The sequence below is a fragment of the Cyprinus carpio genome, chromosome B19, assembly GCF_018340385.1.
Source record: "Cyprinus carpio isolate SPL01 chromosome B19, ASM1834038v1, whole genome shotgun sequence".
Taxonomy (NCBI): Eukaryota; Metazoa; Chordata; class Actinopteri; order Cypriniformes; family Cyprinidae; genus Cyprinus; species Cyprinus carpio.
In genome coordinates, this window is record NC_056615.1 from 2,601,675 (window position 1) to 2,621,662 (window position 19,988).

At 36.6% G+C, this 19,988-nt stretch overlaps 1 protein-coding gene and 1 non-coding gene across 2 annotated transcripts; both read left to right on the forward strand.

Annotated features, from left to right (window-relative positions):
• LOC109070825 (glucocorticoid modulatory element-binding protein 1-like) lies at nucleotides 1-17,385 on the forward strand. Its single transcript, XM_042745013.1, has 10 exons — nucleotides 1-238; nucleotides 2,325-2,476; nucleotides 2,592-2,647; nucleotides 2,904-3,025; nucleotides 3,104-3,207; nucleotides 5,071-5,219; nucleotides 9,986-10,117; nucleotides 10,208-10,345; nucleotides 11,037-11,159; nucleotides 15,361-17,385. Exons 2-10 carry the CDS (start codon nucleotides 2,346-2,348, stop codon nucleotides 16,155-16,157), a joined length of 1,752 nt encoding a protein of 583 aa, XP_042600947.1. The 5' UTR covers nucleotides 1-238; nucleotides 2,325-2,345; the 3' UTR covers nucleotides 16,158-17,385.
• LOC122140896 lies at nucleotides 1,192-1,324 on the forward strand. The gene has a single exon (XR_006157437.1). It is a non-coding gene; the product is annotated as a U11 spliceosomal RNA (small nuclear RNA).
• Nucleotides 17,386-19,988: the final 2,603 nt, after the last annotated feature.

Sequence of the window (19,988 nt, forward strand, 5' to 3'; positions counted from 1 at the left end):
AGACTCACTACAAAAACAGTGGCTTTTTAAAACAATACTGTAACTTATCGATACTGACACGAACCTTTCCATTAAGCTCGTTCGTTTCGGCAGGACAGTGCTGTGTGTGCAGGACGGTCTCTCATGGCTTGGGCTGGAACAGGGTCGAGCTTGAGCAGGAAGTGTAGCTCAAACAAACTGCGCATGTTCACGCAAAGCCTCTCGCTATGTAAGGATGACACCGAGCGCAATCTAAACGGTAAGGCCGGTCCGGCGCACCTCACGCTCTCGGACGTAACGTTAGCGGATCAACGCCTCGAGCGCGGCGGAGGACTTCTGCGGCTCGTCGGCGAGAAGCGTCCGCGGAAGCCCCGTCGAATGGCGGAGGAGCGTCGCGTCGTTTGTGTGTGTGCGTCCCGCCGCACGGGAGACGTCATGAGAACAGAGCACCGCGGCGCGACGCCAGCGCGTCATTTAGAGACGGTCTCGCGAACGCTGCGTGAATTAGCTGCGCTCGAGGTGTTTGTGAATGTGCTGTTTGTTTGTAAACACACATTCACTCCCAAACAGACAAACAAACACACACACAGAGAAACGAAGCTGTGGGTTAGCATAGCGCGTTAGCATCACCACCAGCAGAGGAGTGAGAATGAAATGGCGCAACGTTAAGAGCTAACATGCTAACCGAATTAGCCACCGACGAGCCCAACACTCAGAAAAAGTGCAGTCGCTTAAACATTCACCATGGCAACCAACATAGTTTCCGCCGAAATACCATAAAAAATACTGATAAATACTACTGAGAAATACTATATATATATATATATATATATATATATATATATATATATATATATATATATATATATATATATATATATATATATATAATTTTTATAGTGATATACTTGTTGCAACTTGAAGCGACTATTTTAAGTAATATTTCAGGCAGTTTTAATTTGGAATTGGCCACTGGTTTAGGTTTTGGTAACTTTTTATTATTATTGTTTATTGATTTATTTATTTGTTTTATGAATGCACATTTTCCCGATGTGGATATTGTGTGTTGAGACACTAGCTTGTAGTAGTTTTCAGTGGTTTACTCTGAATCAGTGGTGTATTCCGCCGGGTGTTTAGTGCTGTGTGTGATCTACCGTCTCTGAGAGACTCTGACACTTACACTGGCTCTTCCGGTCAGGGACTGTCCAGGTTAAAAAGGGCATCTGCTGTGATTGGCATAGCTGTGGATGGTTCCTGACACAGCTACGGAATCACTATCAAGAGATTTCGGATGCACAATTTTTATAACCCGAGGCTGCCAATGATCGCTAATCTTGGTGCCTCAATCTATTTCTGTAAAAAAGAAGGAATTTTTTTTTTTTTTTTTTTTTTTTTTTTTTTTTTTTAGATATATATAATTGATTTATGTATTGGGGTTTTAAATTGAAACATTCCATGTTATCATTGCTTAATTGTAAAGTTTTATTTATTTATGTTGCTTAAGAGGTGGAGCATGTTACAAAATGTGTATATTGTTAATTTCAAAATGGTTTTTGGTTACATGAATAAATTAATTGTGTGCAGTAAGACCAGGTTAAGACATGTTCAGTGTTAAATTTAAATGTTTTCTACTTATAAACTACTAACCAGTTTAATGGAGTAACAAAATAAATAAATGCATATATTATTATTATTATTATTATTATTATTATTATTATTATTATGTAGGGTTATGGCCCAAAAGTTTGAAAACAAGTTTTTTTTTTTTTTGAAAAAGTTTTTTTTTTTTTAATACAGTAAAAAAGTGATTTTGTGAAATATTATTACAATTCAAAAGAGCAGTTTTCTATTGTGATATATATTTAAAATTCAGTGTCACATGATCTTTTAGAAATCATTAATTTTTAAAAATATTTTAAACCTAATACTTTTATTCAAGGACACATTAAATTGATCAAAGTGACAGTAAAGGTGTTTCTAATGTTGCAAAAGATTAAAAAATGCTTTTTCAAATGCTGTTTATTGGAATTTTTTATTTGTCAAAAAATCATGAAAAAAGGATCATAGCTTCCACCAAAAAAAAAAATAAATAAATAAATAAAAAGTGTTTGCAACACTGAAAATAATACTAATCAGCAAATCAGCATATTAGAATGATTTCTGCAGGATCATGTGACACTGAAGAGTAATGATGCTGAAAATTCAGCTTTGACAGCAAAAAATTACATTTTACAATATATTACAAATAGAAAACAGGTATTATAAATTCTTAATTTCTACATTAACATTTAAGATTTATTCCAAAGTTTGACTAAAATCTAAACCAGGACTGTCATACTCCTCAGTGTTGAAGGAGCGCGTGGGCTATGGCAGAGAGCGAAGTCACTGTGTCCGTGGAGGACATGGTGGTGATGAAGAGCGCTGAGGAAGAGGAGGTAGATCCAGACAACCAAAGCAAGACTCAGATGATCCTGCAGCTGCAGCCCATCACAGCTGGGTGACCACAACACAAACATGACAAAGATGCATCAAATCTGTCATATCAAACTAAAACTATTCTGGGAATAAACGGGTGCAGCTTGGTGTTATAGATGATGCTTTATGTTTGATAGGCTTGGAGATGAAAGCAGCGAGACAGATGCTGCAGTTGTGGCTGTGGAGACACAAGGTAACCACGTCTTTGCATCATGACAGCAGGTTTTGCACAGCTCATGTGTTCTTTATAAAATGCAGCCATGTAGTTTAAACCGTCTTTAATTCACATTATTAGCAGAAATCATTCTGTAGTTTCCTGCAAGCGCGTCTTAGCTGTAAACGCTGTCTGCTCAAATTTATCAGCTCTCTCCAAGCAGCGGATTACACTAAATACACCTTATGCAATTTTGCCACAATAAACTCTTGTTGATGTGTGTGTTTGTGTTCAGACGAGGCGTCTGCTGAAGGAGAGGATTTGGAGCTTGGTTATCCCATTACATGCGGCGAGAGTAAAGCCATCCTTTTATTCAAGAAGTTTGTCTGCCCGGGAATCAATGTCAAATGTGTGAAGGTTGGTGTTGTGGAGAGCTTAATGCTGCAGATAACCGCTGGTGATGTGTTTAATCTGGCTTCCTCTGTTTCTCTGCAGTATGAGGATCAGCTGATTAGTCCAAAGCAGTTTGTGCACTTGTCGGGGAAAGCCACCTTGAAGGACTGGAAGCGAGCGATACGGATGGATGGCATTATGCTCAGGTCTGCTTGCGCATATTGTTTTATTTTTTTGCAATGTGCTTTAGGTGCACTCAGAATTGAGTTTATCTTCTCAAAACGTGAGACGCAGTGCTCAGGAATGATTTTATAAAAAAATTCTCACCATCTTGGCGTCAAATGTAACAGTTGCTGATTTGCTACTGTAAGTAACAGCTTGCAATGCTTGCCCCGCCTCCGGGGGCTTCTGATTGGTCCACTGTTTTGGAACAGACATTGATGAGCAGTGTTGGGGTAAAGCTTTACAAGTAACACAAGTTATATAATCAGATTTTTTTAAATAAGTAACTAGTAAAGTAACGCATTACTTTTTAATTTAGAAGGAAATATCTGAGTTACTTTTTCAAATAAGTAACACTAGTAAAATTTTTCCCCCATGTATTGACTGACAGCATTTGGGTTGCCATGTTGAGAGAAATCAGGAGTAAGTGCAGAGCTTTGTGTGTGGACATGATGTTACTGGAGTTCTAGACTGAATATGAACATTTATTTGCTCATCTCATCTGGACAAAAACAGATTCAGTATTCCTCGAAATGAAGAAAAACAGTCAAATGCAAACTCAGAATATTATAAAAACCTGCAATAAAGACAAATATCATTTATGTATTTAATCCCATTTTATTACCCAGTGTCTTGGCTACTGACCTCTGATGATTCACTTCAGCCATACTTAGCAAAAATTACACATTTGTGATTCATTTTTGTTATTGCTGAATAGTGTTGAACTTTCTTCTCCTGTCATATTCTTCATGCAATTTGTTTGAGCTGCGCCCTCTACTGTACAGATCAGAGTTTACATTTCCTTCAGACTGAGGTGTATTCATTTCACTTCTGTAAAAGAATAAATTTTTATATTAAAAACATATAAGCAAGCCCTGGCCAGATTTAAAAAGTAATGCAAAAGTAACGTAACACATTACTTTCCATAAAAAGTAACTTTCCCCAACACTGTTGATGAGTGGCGTTGCACCCTGGATTGCTGTTAAAATGACTGAATTTCACCCTTGAACTCCTGCAGAGCAATGGTTAACATGACACATCTTAAAATTGTGATTGTTATGATGGATCTGCAGAGCTGTAGGTGCTACACACAGACACAAACAGCACAAGAATTTACAGAATTTACTACATTTTACTCTTAGTATTTTTCTGTACTCTCAGACAAAAAGGTACAAAAGCTGTCACTAGGGTATTACCTTTTCAAATACATGTTTGCATCTTATTTACTCTTATTAGTACCTAAAGGGTGCATAATAGTACCTTAATGGTACATATTAGGACCTTTTAAATCACAATACATCACAATCACGGTGACCGCTTTTGTACCTTTTTTCTCTGAGTGTGTGTGGACTCAGTTTTGGGTTCTGAAATCTGCAGTTTTCATATACAGTGGTGGCCAAATGATTAGAACACTAGTATTTTCACCAGCTACAAAGTCAGTTATAAAGCAGCTTTTGCCTTCGTTGCACTTGAGCAGTTTTTCAGGGAGCTTTGTTGGTAGGTTTCTCATACAAATGAAAATATCACTGTATTATTACAATTAATGACACAATGAATGTTTAGAAATGTAAACTGATATTTTCTACTGACACACTTCAGCAAAAGATAGAAATAATTGACTTAAAACCATATTTTAGCTGCTGAAAGTACTAGTGTTCTAATAATTTTGGCCATCACTGTATATAAAGCTCATTTGTTTCACAAGGTCAAGGAAAGGTACCCACTTTGACCCCTTTTGGATATTTAATGAAAACATGTTCTTCAGTGAGTGATAGTCATAACCTCTGACAGCTCTGTGTGTGTGTGTGTGTGTGTGTGTGTGTGTGTGTGTGTGTGTGTGTCATGAAGAAGATGATGGACTCGGGTCAGCTGGATTTCTATCAGCACAGCACTCTCTGCACTAACACCTGCCGCAGCACCAAGTTCGACCTGCTGATCAACAACACACGCTTCCCACCGGACGGCAGTGGACTCAGCACACCCACCACAGCTCAGGGTCAGAACACACACACACACACACACACACACACACACACACACACACACACACACACACACACACACACACACACACACACACACACACACACACACACACACACACACACACACTGACAGTTAGAAAATGATTTCTTGATATTTTTCAGCCTTTCATTCAGGAGTAGGGTTGCCACCCGTCCCTCAAAATACGGAATTGTCCCGTATTTAAAGGTAAAATAATGCGTCCTGTATCAAATCAATACGGGACGCGATTTGTCCAGTATTTTACGAGGGCCAACAAGCTGAATCAACAAATAAGTATTTTGCACCATTTATAATGCTAATAGCAATTATAATGAAATCAATTTCATAAGAAGTTCACAGCGCATTTTACGGAGGACTGTTTTCTGATCTGCCAGCTGTTCTGACTCAAAGAACGTCATTTTTTATATTTAAATAATTTGCCACTGATGATTCAAACGTGAGTTTTGAGCACTGTAGAGTAGCACTGTTTGTCGTTTCTCTGATCACAAATGCAGACATGGTTTTATGTTTACACGGCGCGATACACAACATAACTCGTAAAAAGACAGTGTAAGTCATTATAATCAGATATTATGTCCCCACTGGATGCAACAAATGCCTTTCTTGTAATGGTTTTTAATGTTTTTATCTGGTCGTGCCGGGACACGCATCACAGTATGGTGAGGGGCATAACATTTCCGTCACACGCTTGAGGTATTCAGCCAATCACAACGCACTGGACAGCTGGACAATCAGCAGACACCACGCTTTTCAGAACGATGTAGCTTAGAAAACTAGTCCCATCTGAATAGGGCTTAAGTGTATCTTTAATTGTTCTTCAGCACTACTTCTGCACAATTAAAGTGCATTAAGTACAAAATGAGTTGTTCCAATTTAGCATACTTTAAAGTATACCAGTGTAGTACACTAAAAGTACAATTACAGGGCATTTTAAGTACATAAATATGAAGATGTATTTCTAGTATACATAGCATGAAATAAATATATTTCAAAAACATTTAAGTGTATTTATTTATTTTTTTAAGTATCACATTGGAAACGAGTGATGGAAACACCAAATTTTTAACTAAAAACCCTGTAATTCCCAAAAAAAGTTTTTACAGTTGCTTGAACTGTTTTGTGACCTGAGGGATAATGTGAATAATGGGAGATGGAAACGCACTTGCCTATAAATAAATAGATAAATTCCTACATGCTCATTAAAAAAGTCATGTGACTTTGTCCTCTGGATATGGCAAAACCTGATTAACCAGCAGACAGATCTCGTTCCACAGCATGTGAAATGTTATGTTCCTTCTGAAATGCCGAACAAAGTCTGTCGTCAAAGTATTGATGTATAATCCTCTTCCAGAACTGTCTTATACGACTGCGTTCCCAAAGAGCAGCATCCGCCTCTGAAAGCAGTGACCCAATTTATTTTGTTTCATCTGCTCGCTCAAAGGCAAAGTAAATTATTATGTATGAAAATTATTATATTCAGTAGCTTCTCCTACTTTTCTTAGTGATGCCAGTTTATCAGGAAGTGACGATTTTGTTCTCTTCGACTCGTTGGATGGAAACAGTGCTTGTTCGCAAATGTTTTATGCGATATGTCAATTTTGCGCAACTTTGGATGGAAACCCGGCTAGTGACACAACTGAATAAATAAAAATGTAGGTAAAAATAATCTATGTATGTTTTCCACACAACTTTCAGTAAAAATGTAACTTCAATTGTTTTGATTTAGATCTACCAATAATTTATGCTTTCTCAATATAACAGCTATTGGTTTCACTTGATGTATTTTATCAGAGTAACTTATCTGCTAGTCACCAACCTTAATCATTAAATACCATTTTGATATTACAAATAAAAAGATGCTTTCCCTGTTGGTGAGTTTGTTAACTGTGTTACAGACAAACTGTACAGATTGACAGGTAACTTGTTGACAATTTTACTCATCATTTCAGTGGCAGCCCTTGTCTGGGCAACCCAATGTTAATTTCTTGACCAGGTTAACCTCCGATTTTAATATGTATTTGAATTAAAATGATACAGATATTTGTCCCCAACATTGTTGACAGGCAATTAATATACTAACAATAGGTCACATCAGAGATGAAATATAGACAACAAATTAAAAGAACATTTAACATAATGTGTTAAAAATTTCAGCTGCAGAAGAAAATGACATGATCACATGATGCTGGTCATATAGTTTTATGATTAAACATTTTTAGTTTTCGGGGGATGTTTTGTTTGTAACATAGTTGACAGAATTTTTTTTTATGGATGTGAGTAAAAATGTATTTTTTCTAAGGTGTTTAGATTGTAGAAATAAATTGAATATATATTCAATTTATTTCTACTATATATATACAGGTCCTTCTCAAAAAATTAGCATATTGTGAAAAAGTTCATTATTTTCCATAATGTAATGATAAAAATTAAACTTTCATATATTTTAGATTCATTGCACACCAACTGAAATATTTCAGGTCTTTTATTGTTTTAATACTGATGATTTTGGCATACAGCTCATGAAAACCCAAAATTCCTATCTCAAAAAATTAGCATATTTCATCCGACCAATAAAAGAAAAGTGTTTTTAATACAAAAAAAGTCAACCTTCAAATAATTATGTTCAGTCATGCTGCATTGACCCTGCCCTTGATAAAACACAGTGGACCAACACCAGCAGCTGACTTGGCACCCCAGACCATCACTGACTGTGGGTACTTGACACTGGACTTCAGGCATTTTGGCATTTCCTTCTCCCCAGTCTTCCTCCAGACTCTGGCACCTTGATTTCCGAATGACATGCAAAATTTGCTTTCATCCGAAAAAAAAAGTACTTTGGACCACTGAGCAACAGTCCAGTGCTGCTTCTCTGTAGCCCAGGTCAGGCGCTTCTGCCGCTGTTTCTGGTTCAGAAGCACACGCCTGTGCACGGTGGCTCTGGATGTTTCTACTCCAGACTCAGTCCACTGCTTCCGCAGGTCCCCCAAGGTCTGGAATCGGTCCTTCTCCACAATCTTCCTCAGGGTCCGGTCACCTCTTCTCGTTGTGCAGCGTTTTTTTGCCACACTTTTTTCTTTCCCACAGACTTCTCACTGAGGTGCCTTGATACAGCACTCTGGTAACAGCCTATTCGTTCAGAAATTTCTTTCTGTGTCTTACCCTCTCGCTTGAGGGTGTCAATGATGGCCTTCTGGACAGCAGTCAGGTCGGCAGTCTTACCCATGATTGTGGTTTTGAGTAATGAACCAGGCTGGGAGTTTTTTAAAAGCCTCAGGAATCTTTTGCAGGTGTTTAGAGTTAATTAGTTGATTCAGATGATTAGGTTAATAGCTCGTTTAGAGAACCTTTTCATGATATGCAATTTTTTAAGATAGGAATTTTGGGTTTTCATGAGCTGTATGCCAAAATCATCAGTATTAAAACAATAAAAGACCTGAAATATTTCAGTTGGTGTGCAATGAATCTAAAATATATGAAAGTTTAATTTTTATCATTACATTATGGAAAATAATGAACTTTTTCACAATATGCTAATTTTTTGAGAAGGACCTGTATATATATTCATTTTATTTCTACTATATATATATATATATACATTCAATTTATTTCTACTATATAGATATATATATATATATATATATATATATATATATATATATATATTCAATTTATTTCCACTATATGTATATATATATTCAATTTATTTCTACTATATATATATATATCAATATATACTATATGTATATATATATTATTTATATCTATATATATATATATATTCAATTTATTTCCACTATATGTATATATACATTCAATTTATTTACTATAGATACTATATATATATATATATATATATATATATATATTATATATATATATATTCAATATATTATATATATATATATATATCTATTTATATATATATATATATATATATATATATATATATATATTTATAGATATATATATATATATATATATATATATTCAATTTATTTCCACTATATGTATATATATATATATATATTTATACTATATATATATATATATATATATATATATATATATATATTATATTCAATTTATTTCTACTATATATATATATATATATATATATTTCAATTTATTTCTACTATATATATATTATTTATATATATATATATATATATATATATTCAATTTATTTCTACTATATATATATATATATATTATTTATTTCTATATATATATATTTCTACAATATTATATTATATTCAATATATTTATATATATATATATATATATATATATATATATTCAATTTATTTTACTATATATATATATATATATATATATATATATATATATATATATATATATATATTTATTTATTTCTACTATATATATATATTTTTTTTTTATTCATTTTATTTATACTATATATAATATTTTATATATATATATATATATATATATATATATATATATATATATATATATATATATATATTGCAAAAAAACAAACAAGCAAAAACAAAAAACAAACAAACTGTGATTTAAGGGACAGACTGTAAAACAGGGTGCACATAATATGTGTGCAATTATAGTATGTATTCTCTTGATGCATAAAATATCTTAGAAAAGTTGTTATATAATCATCAATGGACATAAAATGTACCCTAAATTATGTAATGATGCTAATACATAGTGTGTGTGTGTGTGTGTGTATGTGTGTGTGTGTGTGTGTGTGTCGTGCAGGGCATGTTTCTGTGGGTAACGGAGGTCAGATGCCCACAGCAGAGGAGAAGAAAGAAGACGTGATCGGTACGGTGGAGTGGAGCACAGCCACGGTAGAAACCCCAGAGAAAAGAGACTCACCTGATATCTCAGGTAAACACTCAGACCTCACTCAGGACTCTCAAACGTTAATGAAGATGGCATCCACAGACGTCACGAGTGCTGTACTGTGTGTGACCCCAGATGAGACGCTGAGTTTCTGGAGGGGCATCGCTGAGGTGGGGCTGATGGGGGAGGTGGTGTCTAATATCCGCTCAGAGCTGCTGAGTCTGCTGAGAGGAGTTCAGCTGCACACGGATCAGAGCTCTCTACAGGACGCAGGTCAGCGCTTCATCTGTGACAGGCTTGTCCCGTGAAGTTCAGCTCCAGCCCTAATCAAAAACATCTGAACCGGATGCCAGTTACAGATTCACGAGATGCCAAATAAAGATTCATAGTATTTTGCAACAGATATACCTTTACATTTTTTCACAACCTTAAGAGACTTCATTAAAAGAACAGGTTTGTTACATAAAACCTTGCGAACCAATCACATTATAGCTATGCCATCATTGCATTACTGTCAGAATTACCACAATAATGATCAAAGTACCATAAACTGAATCCTACCTGCTGCAAAACAAATAATAAATAAATCCAGAATGAATTAGCAGGCAGGCCGTTGGTTCAATAAATGAAAAAAGAAAAAAAAAAAACACTTTACTCAGCCGTTAATTTAATATGAATAGGACCATCAAGACTTTTAAGACTTTTTTTTTTAGTGGATCAAAAAATTTCATCAAAGTTGTCCTAAGACAAGATTCACCTGTAGGTGCGTTTTGTTTTTGTAGCATCTTGGAGCTCAAGTAGAGGATTGGAGATCCATGTAAAACACATTTAGTGTGTCATTTATTGTCAGTGTTTGTTGTTGTGTTGTAATTCAGGTGTAGCTGTGGTAGCAGAATGTGGCTAGTAGAGTTGGTGTTTAGTGTGTGTGCGTGAGATGTGATCGTGTGATCTGTGAATCTTGCAGAGATTGCGGTTCTGAGTAACCTGGCACAAGTCTTTGACCTGCTGGACTCCATCAAACAAATTCTGAATGTTCGACGGCAAATGACGGACCCACTGCAGACGCAGGTCCTCAGAGCGCTGACAAGTGAGTGAAGAGACAGTAGAGATGGTTTCAGACTAGGGATGCAACGATACAGATACTGATACGTCAATAACGTACCACCTACACCAAACCCTACTCTAAATCTAACAAGTAGAATTGACAAAAGCAAATATGGGATGAAAACGTGTTTGCTAAAGCAACCATGCCTTTTAGCTTGATTCTACCAGCCTGAGCTTTTTTATTGAGTGTCGTGACTTGTATTTTTCCTGGATTTGTTCCCGAGTGCTCAATATTACAAGTGCAGTGCTGTTCCAGCTGAGCTAGTGATCAACTTTAGTGTGTTAGATCAGATATATTAGATCCAGCCCCAGACGGCCAGATCCTGTCAAAAAATATCTGCTTTGTCTGAAACAGAACAATTGTATGATTTGCTGTCTAATACCCAAAACCTGTTAACAGCAAGTCGTGTCTGATACCTAAAACCAGTGTTTAGTCTGGGACCCAAAACTCTATTAACAGTCTTTTATCAGCCAAGAGTTGACTGAGGAAAGCCAGAGAAAGGCAGAAGCAGGAGACGAAGTGATGATGATGAAAAAGAAGCAGAGTTTATTGAATCTTACTTATTAAGATTCTGATCCCACAATCAATAGCAATGAAAAATTACTGCTTCACAGCATAACATTAAAAACTTTGAAAAACTTTTCTTATCTCTTACTCATGAACACAAATATCAATAATCATAAGACTGAACAATAGTGGAGAAATAACATGAAATGTAATTGCACGGGTTCTCAACTCTGGCCCTCGAGTTTAGCACCAACCTTGATCAAACTCGCCTGTGAGTAACTTTTGAGTAATCCTGAAGACCTTGTTTAGCTTGTTCAGGTGTGTTTGATTAGGGTTGGAGATAAACTCCGCAGGAAAGTGGACGTCGAGGGCCAGAGTTGAGAACCCCAATAATTTAATATAAATGATTAATCAATGAATGAATCAGTGAAATAAGTATATAAATGGTTTATTATTAATATGATTAAATAATGAATTAATATGAATGAATGAATGAATTAATATTAAAGAAAGTAAAACACAACACAAATGTATGGTTGCTGGTTGCTACTAAGAATTCTTGGATCCCTCAAGTGAAAGAAAAAAAAACATACATAGCTGGCTATATGATGTCATAATGTATTTATTTACAAATCATACACTATAATAAAGTATCATAACAACAAATGCAAGAAACCTTGTGAAAATAAGTCTTTCTTAACCAATATTTTGCCCCTTTGATCATAATTTGTGAGATAAGGAATAAAAGTTGTTGGTGTTTTACTGCCACTAGTTCATTACAGCTGCAAACTGAAGTGCACTGTATGTATATAGGTATGTTTTTTGGAGTTTTGCATGTTTTTCAATGAGCATGGTTTGCTTTTCTGATGACGTTTGCACCGGCTCTAGGGCTGAACAATTATCTCTCCCCTTAAGCAACCTGTCGCTTTACAACAATTAGCGAGCGGTCCAATCAATTCCCAATAAACAAAATAAAGTCCTGCCCTTTTTTTTTTCTCATTCTAGAAGTCGTGTCACTCACACATACGTAGCAGCTGGGAAGAAAACACAGTTGCTATTCCGTTTCATGCCATCTTTAAGGGGGGTTTAGACATATGCATTGTGCTTATAAGGGCACTCATTACTGTGGTAAAGTCACAGAGTGACACTTTATTTTAAGGACCAATTCTAACTATTAACTAGTTGCTTATTAGCATGCATATTTCTAGAATATTGGCAGTTAATTAGTACTTATAAAGCACATATTAATATTAAGGTCCATTCACACCAGCGGATGATATCGTCTGTTTATTCTTTTCATCTGCCACTTTAAATTCTTGAGCTCTTTACAGCAGGATGGATTCTGATTGGCTGTCAATGATTTATCGTTCATCAGCTGGAAAAAAAATTCCTGAAAGTGATTCCAACAATATTGTTTCTCTATGCCTTTATTGTTATAGCTGTGGTGTGGACTCTGCTATTCTTTAAAGGTAGGGTAGGTGATTTTGGAAAAGTCAACCACTCCTACCTAAAACACCTCGTTTAAACACGCCCCCACATCTCTACGTCACAATGTGGGAAGATTTGCATAACGCCACCCAAATGTTCACGCAAAGAAAGAAGGTGTAACTTTTTTTCTCGCTGTTGCTGCCGCCGCCATGTTGTGGAGTCGCTGTGTGTTTCATTGTGAAAGCGAAAATACTTTGTTTGGTCTTCAAAAAGAGGACACAACTAGAAATCAGTGGTTAAGTTGTATTTACAACACTGTTCCAGAACCTTTTAAACCAAATATATTTAGATGTGCGCAGCGCATTTTGTGGAGGAGAAGGACTGTTTCCCGTGAGAGTAGCCTACAATGCTGGTGTCTGTTTCTATAAAGTGGGGCAGTTCCAACTTTACAAGGACAGTCTGGCGCTTCTGACTCACAGTCTGTAAGTACGTTTTCATATGTAAAGGATTTACGACTGATGATTCAAACACCAGTTTTGAGCACTGTAGAGTAGCGCTTGTTGTTTGTCATTTCTCTGATCACAAATGCAGACATGGTTTTATGTTTACGCAGCGCGATACACAACGTGTAAAAAGACAGTATAAGCCATTATAATCAGTAATTATGTCCCCACTGGATGAAACAAATACCTTGTTTGTAATGGGTTTTAATGGTTTTGTATCATCGCGCCAGGACACACGGCATCACAGTATGGTGAGGGGCGTAACATTTCTGTCACATGCTTGAAGTATTCGGCCAATCACAACACTGGATAGCTGGCCAATCAGAGCACACCTTGCTTTTCAGAACGATGAGCTTTGTAAAAATCAACACGTTTCAGAAAGGCGGGGCATAGAGGAGAAACAATAATGTACAGTATGTGGAAAATAATGTTTTTTTTTTTAACCTTTAACCACATAAAACATTGCATTACACCAAATACACAAAATAATGTTCTTTTTAGTAACATCATATGACCCCTTTAATAAGCAGCAAATCAGGAGTTTAATGATGCAAAAGAGACTTTCAACCAGCATAACAAATACAAAAAAAAAAAAAATGTTTGAACCAAATCACCTACCCTGCCTTTTATATTGAGAATGATTTTTAGAACTTTATCGTAATCTTTACAGTTATTGTTCTTGGTGAGAAAGGGCCTTTAGTCTGCATGACCATATTCTAGATCCCTAGATCTAGATCATTCACACCAGGAACGATAACTATAAATAAAACGATAAAGATATAGTTCTCAGTATTAAAGAATAGCAGAGTCCATCATTTTCAGAAAGATTTTTTTTCCAGCTGATAAACGATACAAATATTGACAGCCAATCAGAATCAATACTGCTGTCACAAGCCCGAGAATTTAAAGATGTAGACGAGCGTGCGCTGAGAATAAACAGACGATATCGTCCGCTGGTGTGGATAATAATAAAGTTATCTTTATAGTTATCATTCATAGTGTGCACAGGCCTTTAATCAAGCCCCATACCTAAACTTAAAGGGATAGTTCACCCAGAAATAAAAATTCTGTCATTAATTACTCAGCCTCATGTCGTTCCAAACCCGTAAGATCTTTGTTCATCTTCAGAAAACAAATTAAGACATTTTTGATGAAATCTGAGAGCTCTCTGACCCTCCATAGACAGCAATGATATTACTACAATCAATGCTCAGAAACGAGGCAAAGACATCGGTACAATAGTCCATGTGACATCACTGCTTCAACCGTAATTTTACGAAGCTACGAGAACACTTTTTGTGTGCAAAGAAAACAGTGATAACATAATTTATTCATCAATTCTTCTCCTCGAGTTACCGTCTTCCGCCATTTTTGAGAGTACCCCAGAATGTAATCATGTGTGTATGTCCTTCCTATGTTTCTGTGTGTTGTTCATTGCAATATCCTTGCTGTCTATGGAGGGTCAGATAGCTCTCACATTTAATCAAAAATATCTTAATTTGTGTTCTGAAGATGAACGAAGGTTTTACGGGTTTGGAACGACATGAGGGTGAGTAATTAATGACAGAATTTTCACTTTTGAGTGATCTATCTCTTTAACAACTACCTTACTAACTATTAATAAGCAGCAAATTAAGGGATTAATGATGCAAATTTAAAGTTAATAGTTAGTAGTGAAATTTGGTCAGTCTCATAGATTGTTTTTATTCTTTGAAAACAGCGCCATCTCTTGTGTGTATGTTTAGCACTGGAGCAGCAGGTGGAGGAGCAGAAGCGGCAGCAGTCGCTCAGCTGGTTGTCTCAATCACAGGCCCTCAGCAGCCTGGTTCTCCCCTCCACACCCCCATCCAAACGTGCTCCCAAACGCCCCCGCCTCCAGCGGCCCGCCTCCACCACCGTGCTCGGCACATCCGTCGCCCAGCCGCTCACACTCCAGCCCCAGCAGTTCACCGTGCTCTCCCCCATCACCCTCTCCTCCATCGGCCAGTCGTTCGCAGTGGCCGGCCTCAACCAAGCCTCCAACACGGTCACCCTGCACGCCCTCCCGGCCGGCTCGCAGCTCTTCACCAGAATCGCCGCGGGTTCCGATGGAAAAACCGATGCCATCGCGATCCATCCGGCGTCTGGGCTCACGCTGCTGGGCGCCACAGCCGTGCCGGACCACGGGCAGCTTGTGAGCCCCGTCGAGCTCGTCCAGTTCACGCAGAAGGCGACCTCCGGCGTAGCCCAGGACGGTCAGGTGGTGGCAGGAACGGTAGTGATGCAAGAGAGCGTCGTCAGTGTCGTGCAAGAGGACGAGAACCAAGACAACACCACACTAATCGAGATAGACCCGGCCACCGCCGACCACAGCGTGAGCGTCATGGAGCTGCAGCTGGAGGGCGAGGAAGCCGAGGGCGGAGCGACTGTGGTGGAAGGAGGCGAGGAGGTGGTGCAAGGCGAGACAGAGGAGGAGATACAGCTGGAAGCCAACGATCAGTTCCACAATTTGCCCGTTGTAGTGGTGGAGGAAGAGACGCAGGGCGCCGGCAAAGCCAAATGAGACACCGACACGCTCACACAAACCGCCCTCAGAGACTGACGGACCGAATCAGACAGGGACGGGGATTGTGTCGCCCCAGGTGGAGTTTGTGTTTGTCCTTCCAGCTGTCTCGTTTTTTCATTACTCTCTTCCTGCACAGCCAAGCTCAGCTCTTCAAGCCTGACGTATCACGTATTTGTAAAAGCAAGTTCAGTATTCCTTTTTTTTACATGCAAGAAGTAACAAATTGTGATGTTTCCTTGGAACACATTCAGTATTTGCTTTCGTTTTTGAGTGTGGAAGTTTAGATCGGGCACTTATTTTTGAGTTTCCCTTTGTTTCGGTGCCAAAATGTCATGTTGTAGCCAGATTATCCACTTTGTGAATCTCCGATCTGAAGGTGAAGACTCACAGTTGATGTGATATTTAAGACACTCCTGTAATGAGAATTGACACTGTCTGTGGTCTCTTTGTACTTTCTGACATCAGGGTATAAATGGCACTAATGTTGGTGATGTTTTAGCACAGTGATTTTTAACTCCAGACCTGGAGACCCTCAGCACTTCAGTTCACGCAGTGCTCTGCTAGTGATATTATTGTCTGGATTGTGTGTAAATAAAGGAGGTAAAAGTGCAGTGCTTGTGTTCCCAGGATCAGAGTTGAGATCCACACCGTTAGCACACATAATGAAAGATGTGTAATGAATGTTTGTGAATGGATCCTGTGTGTCCTTCACTAAAAATAAAATGGATCTTCCTTTCCCCGTGAGTTATATATTATAAATGATGGTAAATCGCGGGATTGTGCATTTCAAAGTCTGTTACAGTTTCTGAGTGTATGTTTTGGAAAGTAATTGCAAAAATACTTGATTTGGAGGTTTATAAATACACTGTTGTTAATTTAGCAAAAAAAAGTTAATTTATTCCGTTCCTGCAAAATGTATAATTCTGTAATGATTTACTCCCCCTCATGTCGTTCTCAACTCACAGACCTGCTGTGGACCACAAATGGAGATGTTTAGCAGAATGTTCACACTTAAACAGTTCACTCAACATTATTTCGCTGCTTGCTTGTTTGAATGAATTTAACTGAGCTAATGCAGTCTTGAACATGTTTTTCCTAACATAAATTTAATACATGCAGTTGACTTAAATTTGTAAGACGGAAGTGTATTTCACTGTTTTGTGTGAAATGAAACTTTCTAGTTTCCAGCATGCTTTGCATGGGACTAGATGAGGAGAGTGAATGTTGAAATTGAGTGTTTTGTTATGGTTTTTGATGAGATGATATGAGAAAGTGGGACTTGTTAGTTTTTAATGAATTGAATCAAGATTCCAAAGGATGATGCATTCCCACCAGCCAGCATGCTTTTTATGGGTCTACTAAAACGATTAAGGGCAGTGTTTTTTTCTCTCTCTTTTTTAATTATTAAAATGATTAAGAATGACAGTTAAAGCATATACAATGTTAAAAAAGATTTGTTCAAATAAATGCTGTTCTTTTGAACTTTCTTTTCATCAAACACTCCTGAAATGTATCACAGTTTGTGCAAAAATATTAATCAGCAAAAACTCTTTTCGACAAAGGTTTCTTGAGCAGCAAATCAGCATATAAGAATGAATTCTGAAGGATCATGTGGCACTGAAGACTGGAGTAATGGTGCAAAAAAAATAAAAAAATAAAATAAATTTAAATTTAAAACAATCAAATAAATACAGACTTGGAGAGCATAAGGGACTACTTTCACAACATTCAAAAATCTTTATGATCCCAAATGTGCTGAAGTGTGGAACCAGCATTTCCCACCCTCACCTGTTTGTACACTGACAGACTGACGTGTTCAGATTTGGATAATAACCTCATGAGAAATACAGTGTCAAAGCATCCATTGCTTGGTTAACTTACACAAGTCTGCCTTGTCACTACATCAGACAGTGTGGATATGCAAACAAAAGTAACTGCAGTCTAAACAGACATGAATAGTTCTTAATACATGTAACTAATAGTGTGAACAGTTAATTTGAAGAATCACATATCCTCATAGTCATGATAACAGTACAGATAGTAGTAAAAAGAAAGAGATTAATTTACTTTAGCATGCGGTAACTTTGTTAGTTTACTCAGTTCAATAAAGTTCTGCTCATATTTGAGTTGAAATTGGTAATTTGGTAAATGCATGTTAAGAAAACATGTAAAAACACCAGAGCTGGGTAGTAACTGATTGTGTGTAATCTGGATTGTGTAATCATGTACTCGTAATTCGAGTATATTGCATTTTATCATGCTCATAATCAGATTACAATAACTTTTTATGGATTAGCCTACATGATTACATATTATTCATGCAATTGCAGTAAATTATTCACAATTAATTGATTCTCTTTAATTCTTCTTCTTTTTTTTTTCTCTCTAAAAAGCCTGCTGTCATACCATTTAGCTTTGACTATATTCACATATAGAATGGTCATGAAATTGCATAAATAAATATACTATATATAAATATACTATATATAGATACTCTCATTTTTTTTTTATATATATATATAACAATATGGTACGTTTAATGGTAAGTTTAAACAAGTTAGATAAGAAAGTAAGTAGCACTTTATTTTACAGTCCTGTTCCTCATGTACATAGCATGTACTTATTGTAGTAATTACAATACCAAGGTAATAACTAGGTACTAACCCTGAACCTTCCCCTACCCGATTACCTTATATTACCAGTACTTTCTTGGGTAAGTACACTGTAAGTACATTGTAAAATCATGTACTGTAAAATAAAGTGCGACCAAAAAGTAATATAATCTAAAAAGTAGTCAGAATACATGACCGAAACCAAGATTATGTTACTAACTACAGTTTTCTTCATCTACCCAACTCTGTGAACTGCTATCAATAAATTAATTCAAATTCAGCCCCAAGTTTATAGTTACCAGCCAAGTTCCAAAACATTTTGTAAACTACATTATTTATTTTCTATTATCCTTATACAGTGCTTCTGTTTTTGAGCAGAGACACATCCAGAAAGTCTCTAGCCAGGTGGGGACCAGAAAGTCTGTCAGGACTCAATCTGAGGGGTTTGCAGTAGCTGCAGGTTTGTTTCTTCTCTGCGGATCATTGCCAGGCAAAATGTTTATTGCCAGAACACTCAACACTGTAACGTATAATTTACCAAATTATATGCTGTAGCTCTCAAAACTGCCTGATTACAGCATGAGTTATCGAGTGAGGTGTTTAGCATCAACAGCAAACCTGCTGTGAAACATGTTCGAGCTGCAGTGGAGGAGCGTTTCAGTGAAGAACTTAAATTTGATCCTGTTCCAGAACACCAAGCTATAATCACATAACTTCAGAGAAGTCATACAGAATATTTGTGGCAGTTTTATGGTGTTTCTGCTTCTGGCATGTTTTGACATTGACATATATATGAACACAACAATGGCACATACAGTATCAGTGAATTGGTGGCTCCATTCTAGAAAACAGTCAAACCCTTTCTGGTTGGTTGATTGACAGGTCATCCAGCCAATCACAGGGCTAACTGAACAGCGGTTCTCTTATAAGTACAGTAATGAAGTAAATTGTCCATGAAGGTAGTGTGAGATGATGGCACTAAATCATTTTTAAACTATCCCAGCACCTTACATCCATAAAAAACAGTGACTAATATATATATATATATATATATTATATGAAAATAAATTATATGAATATAAATATATACATGTAAATATTTTAGAAATATGTACTGTATGTGTGTGTATTTATATACACATAAGAAATATACACAGCACACACGTATGTAAACAAAAACTTTTATTTTGGATGTGATTAATCGCTATTAATCGTT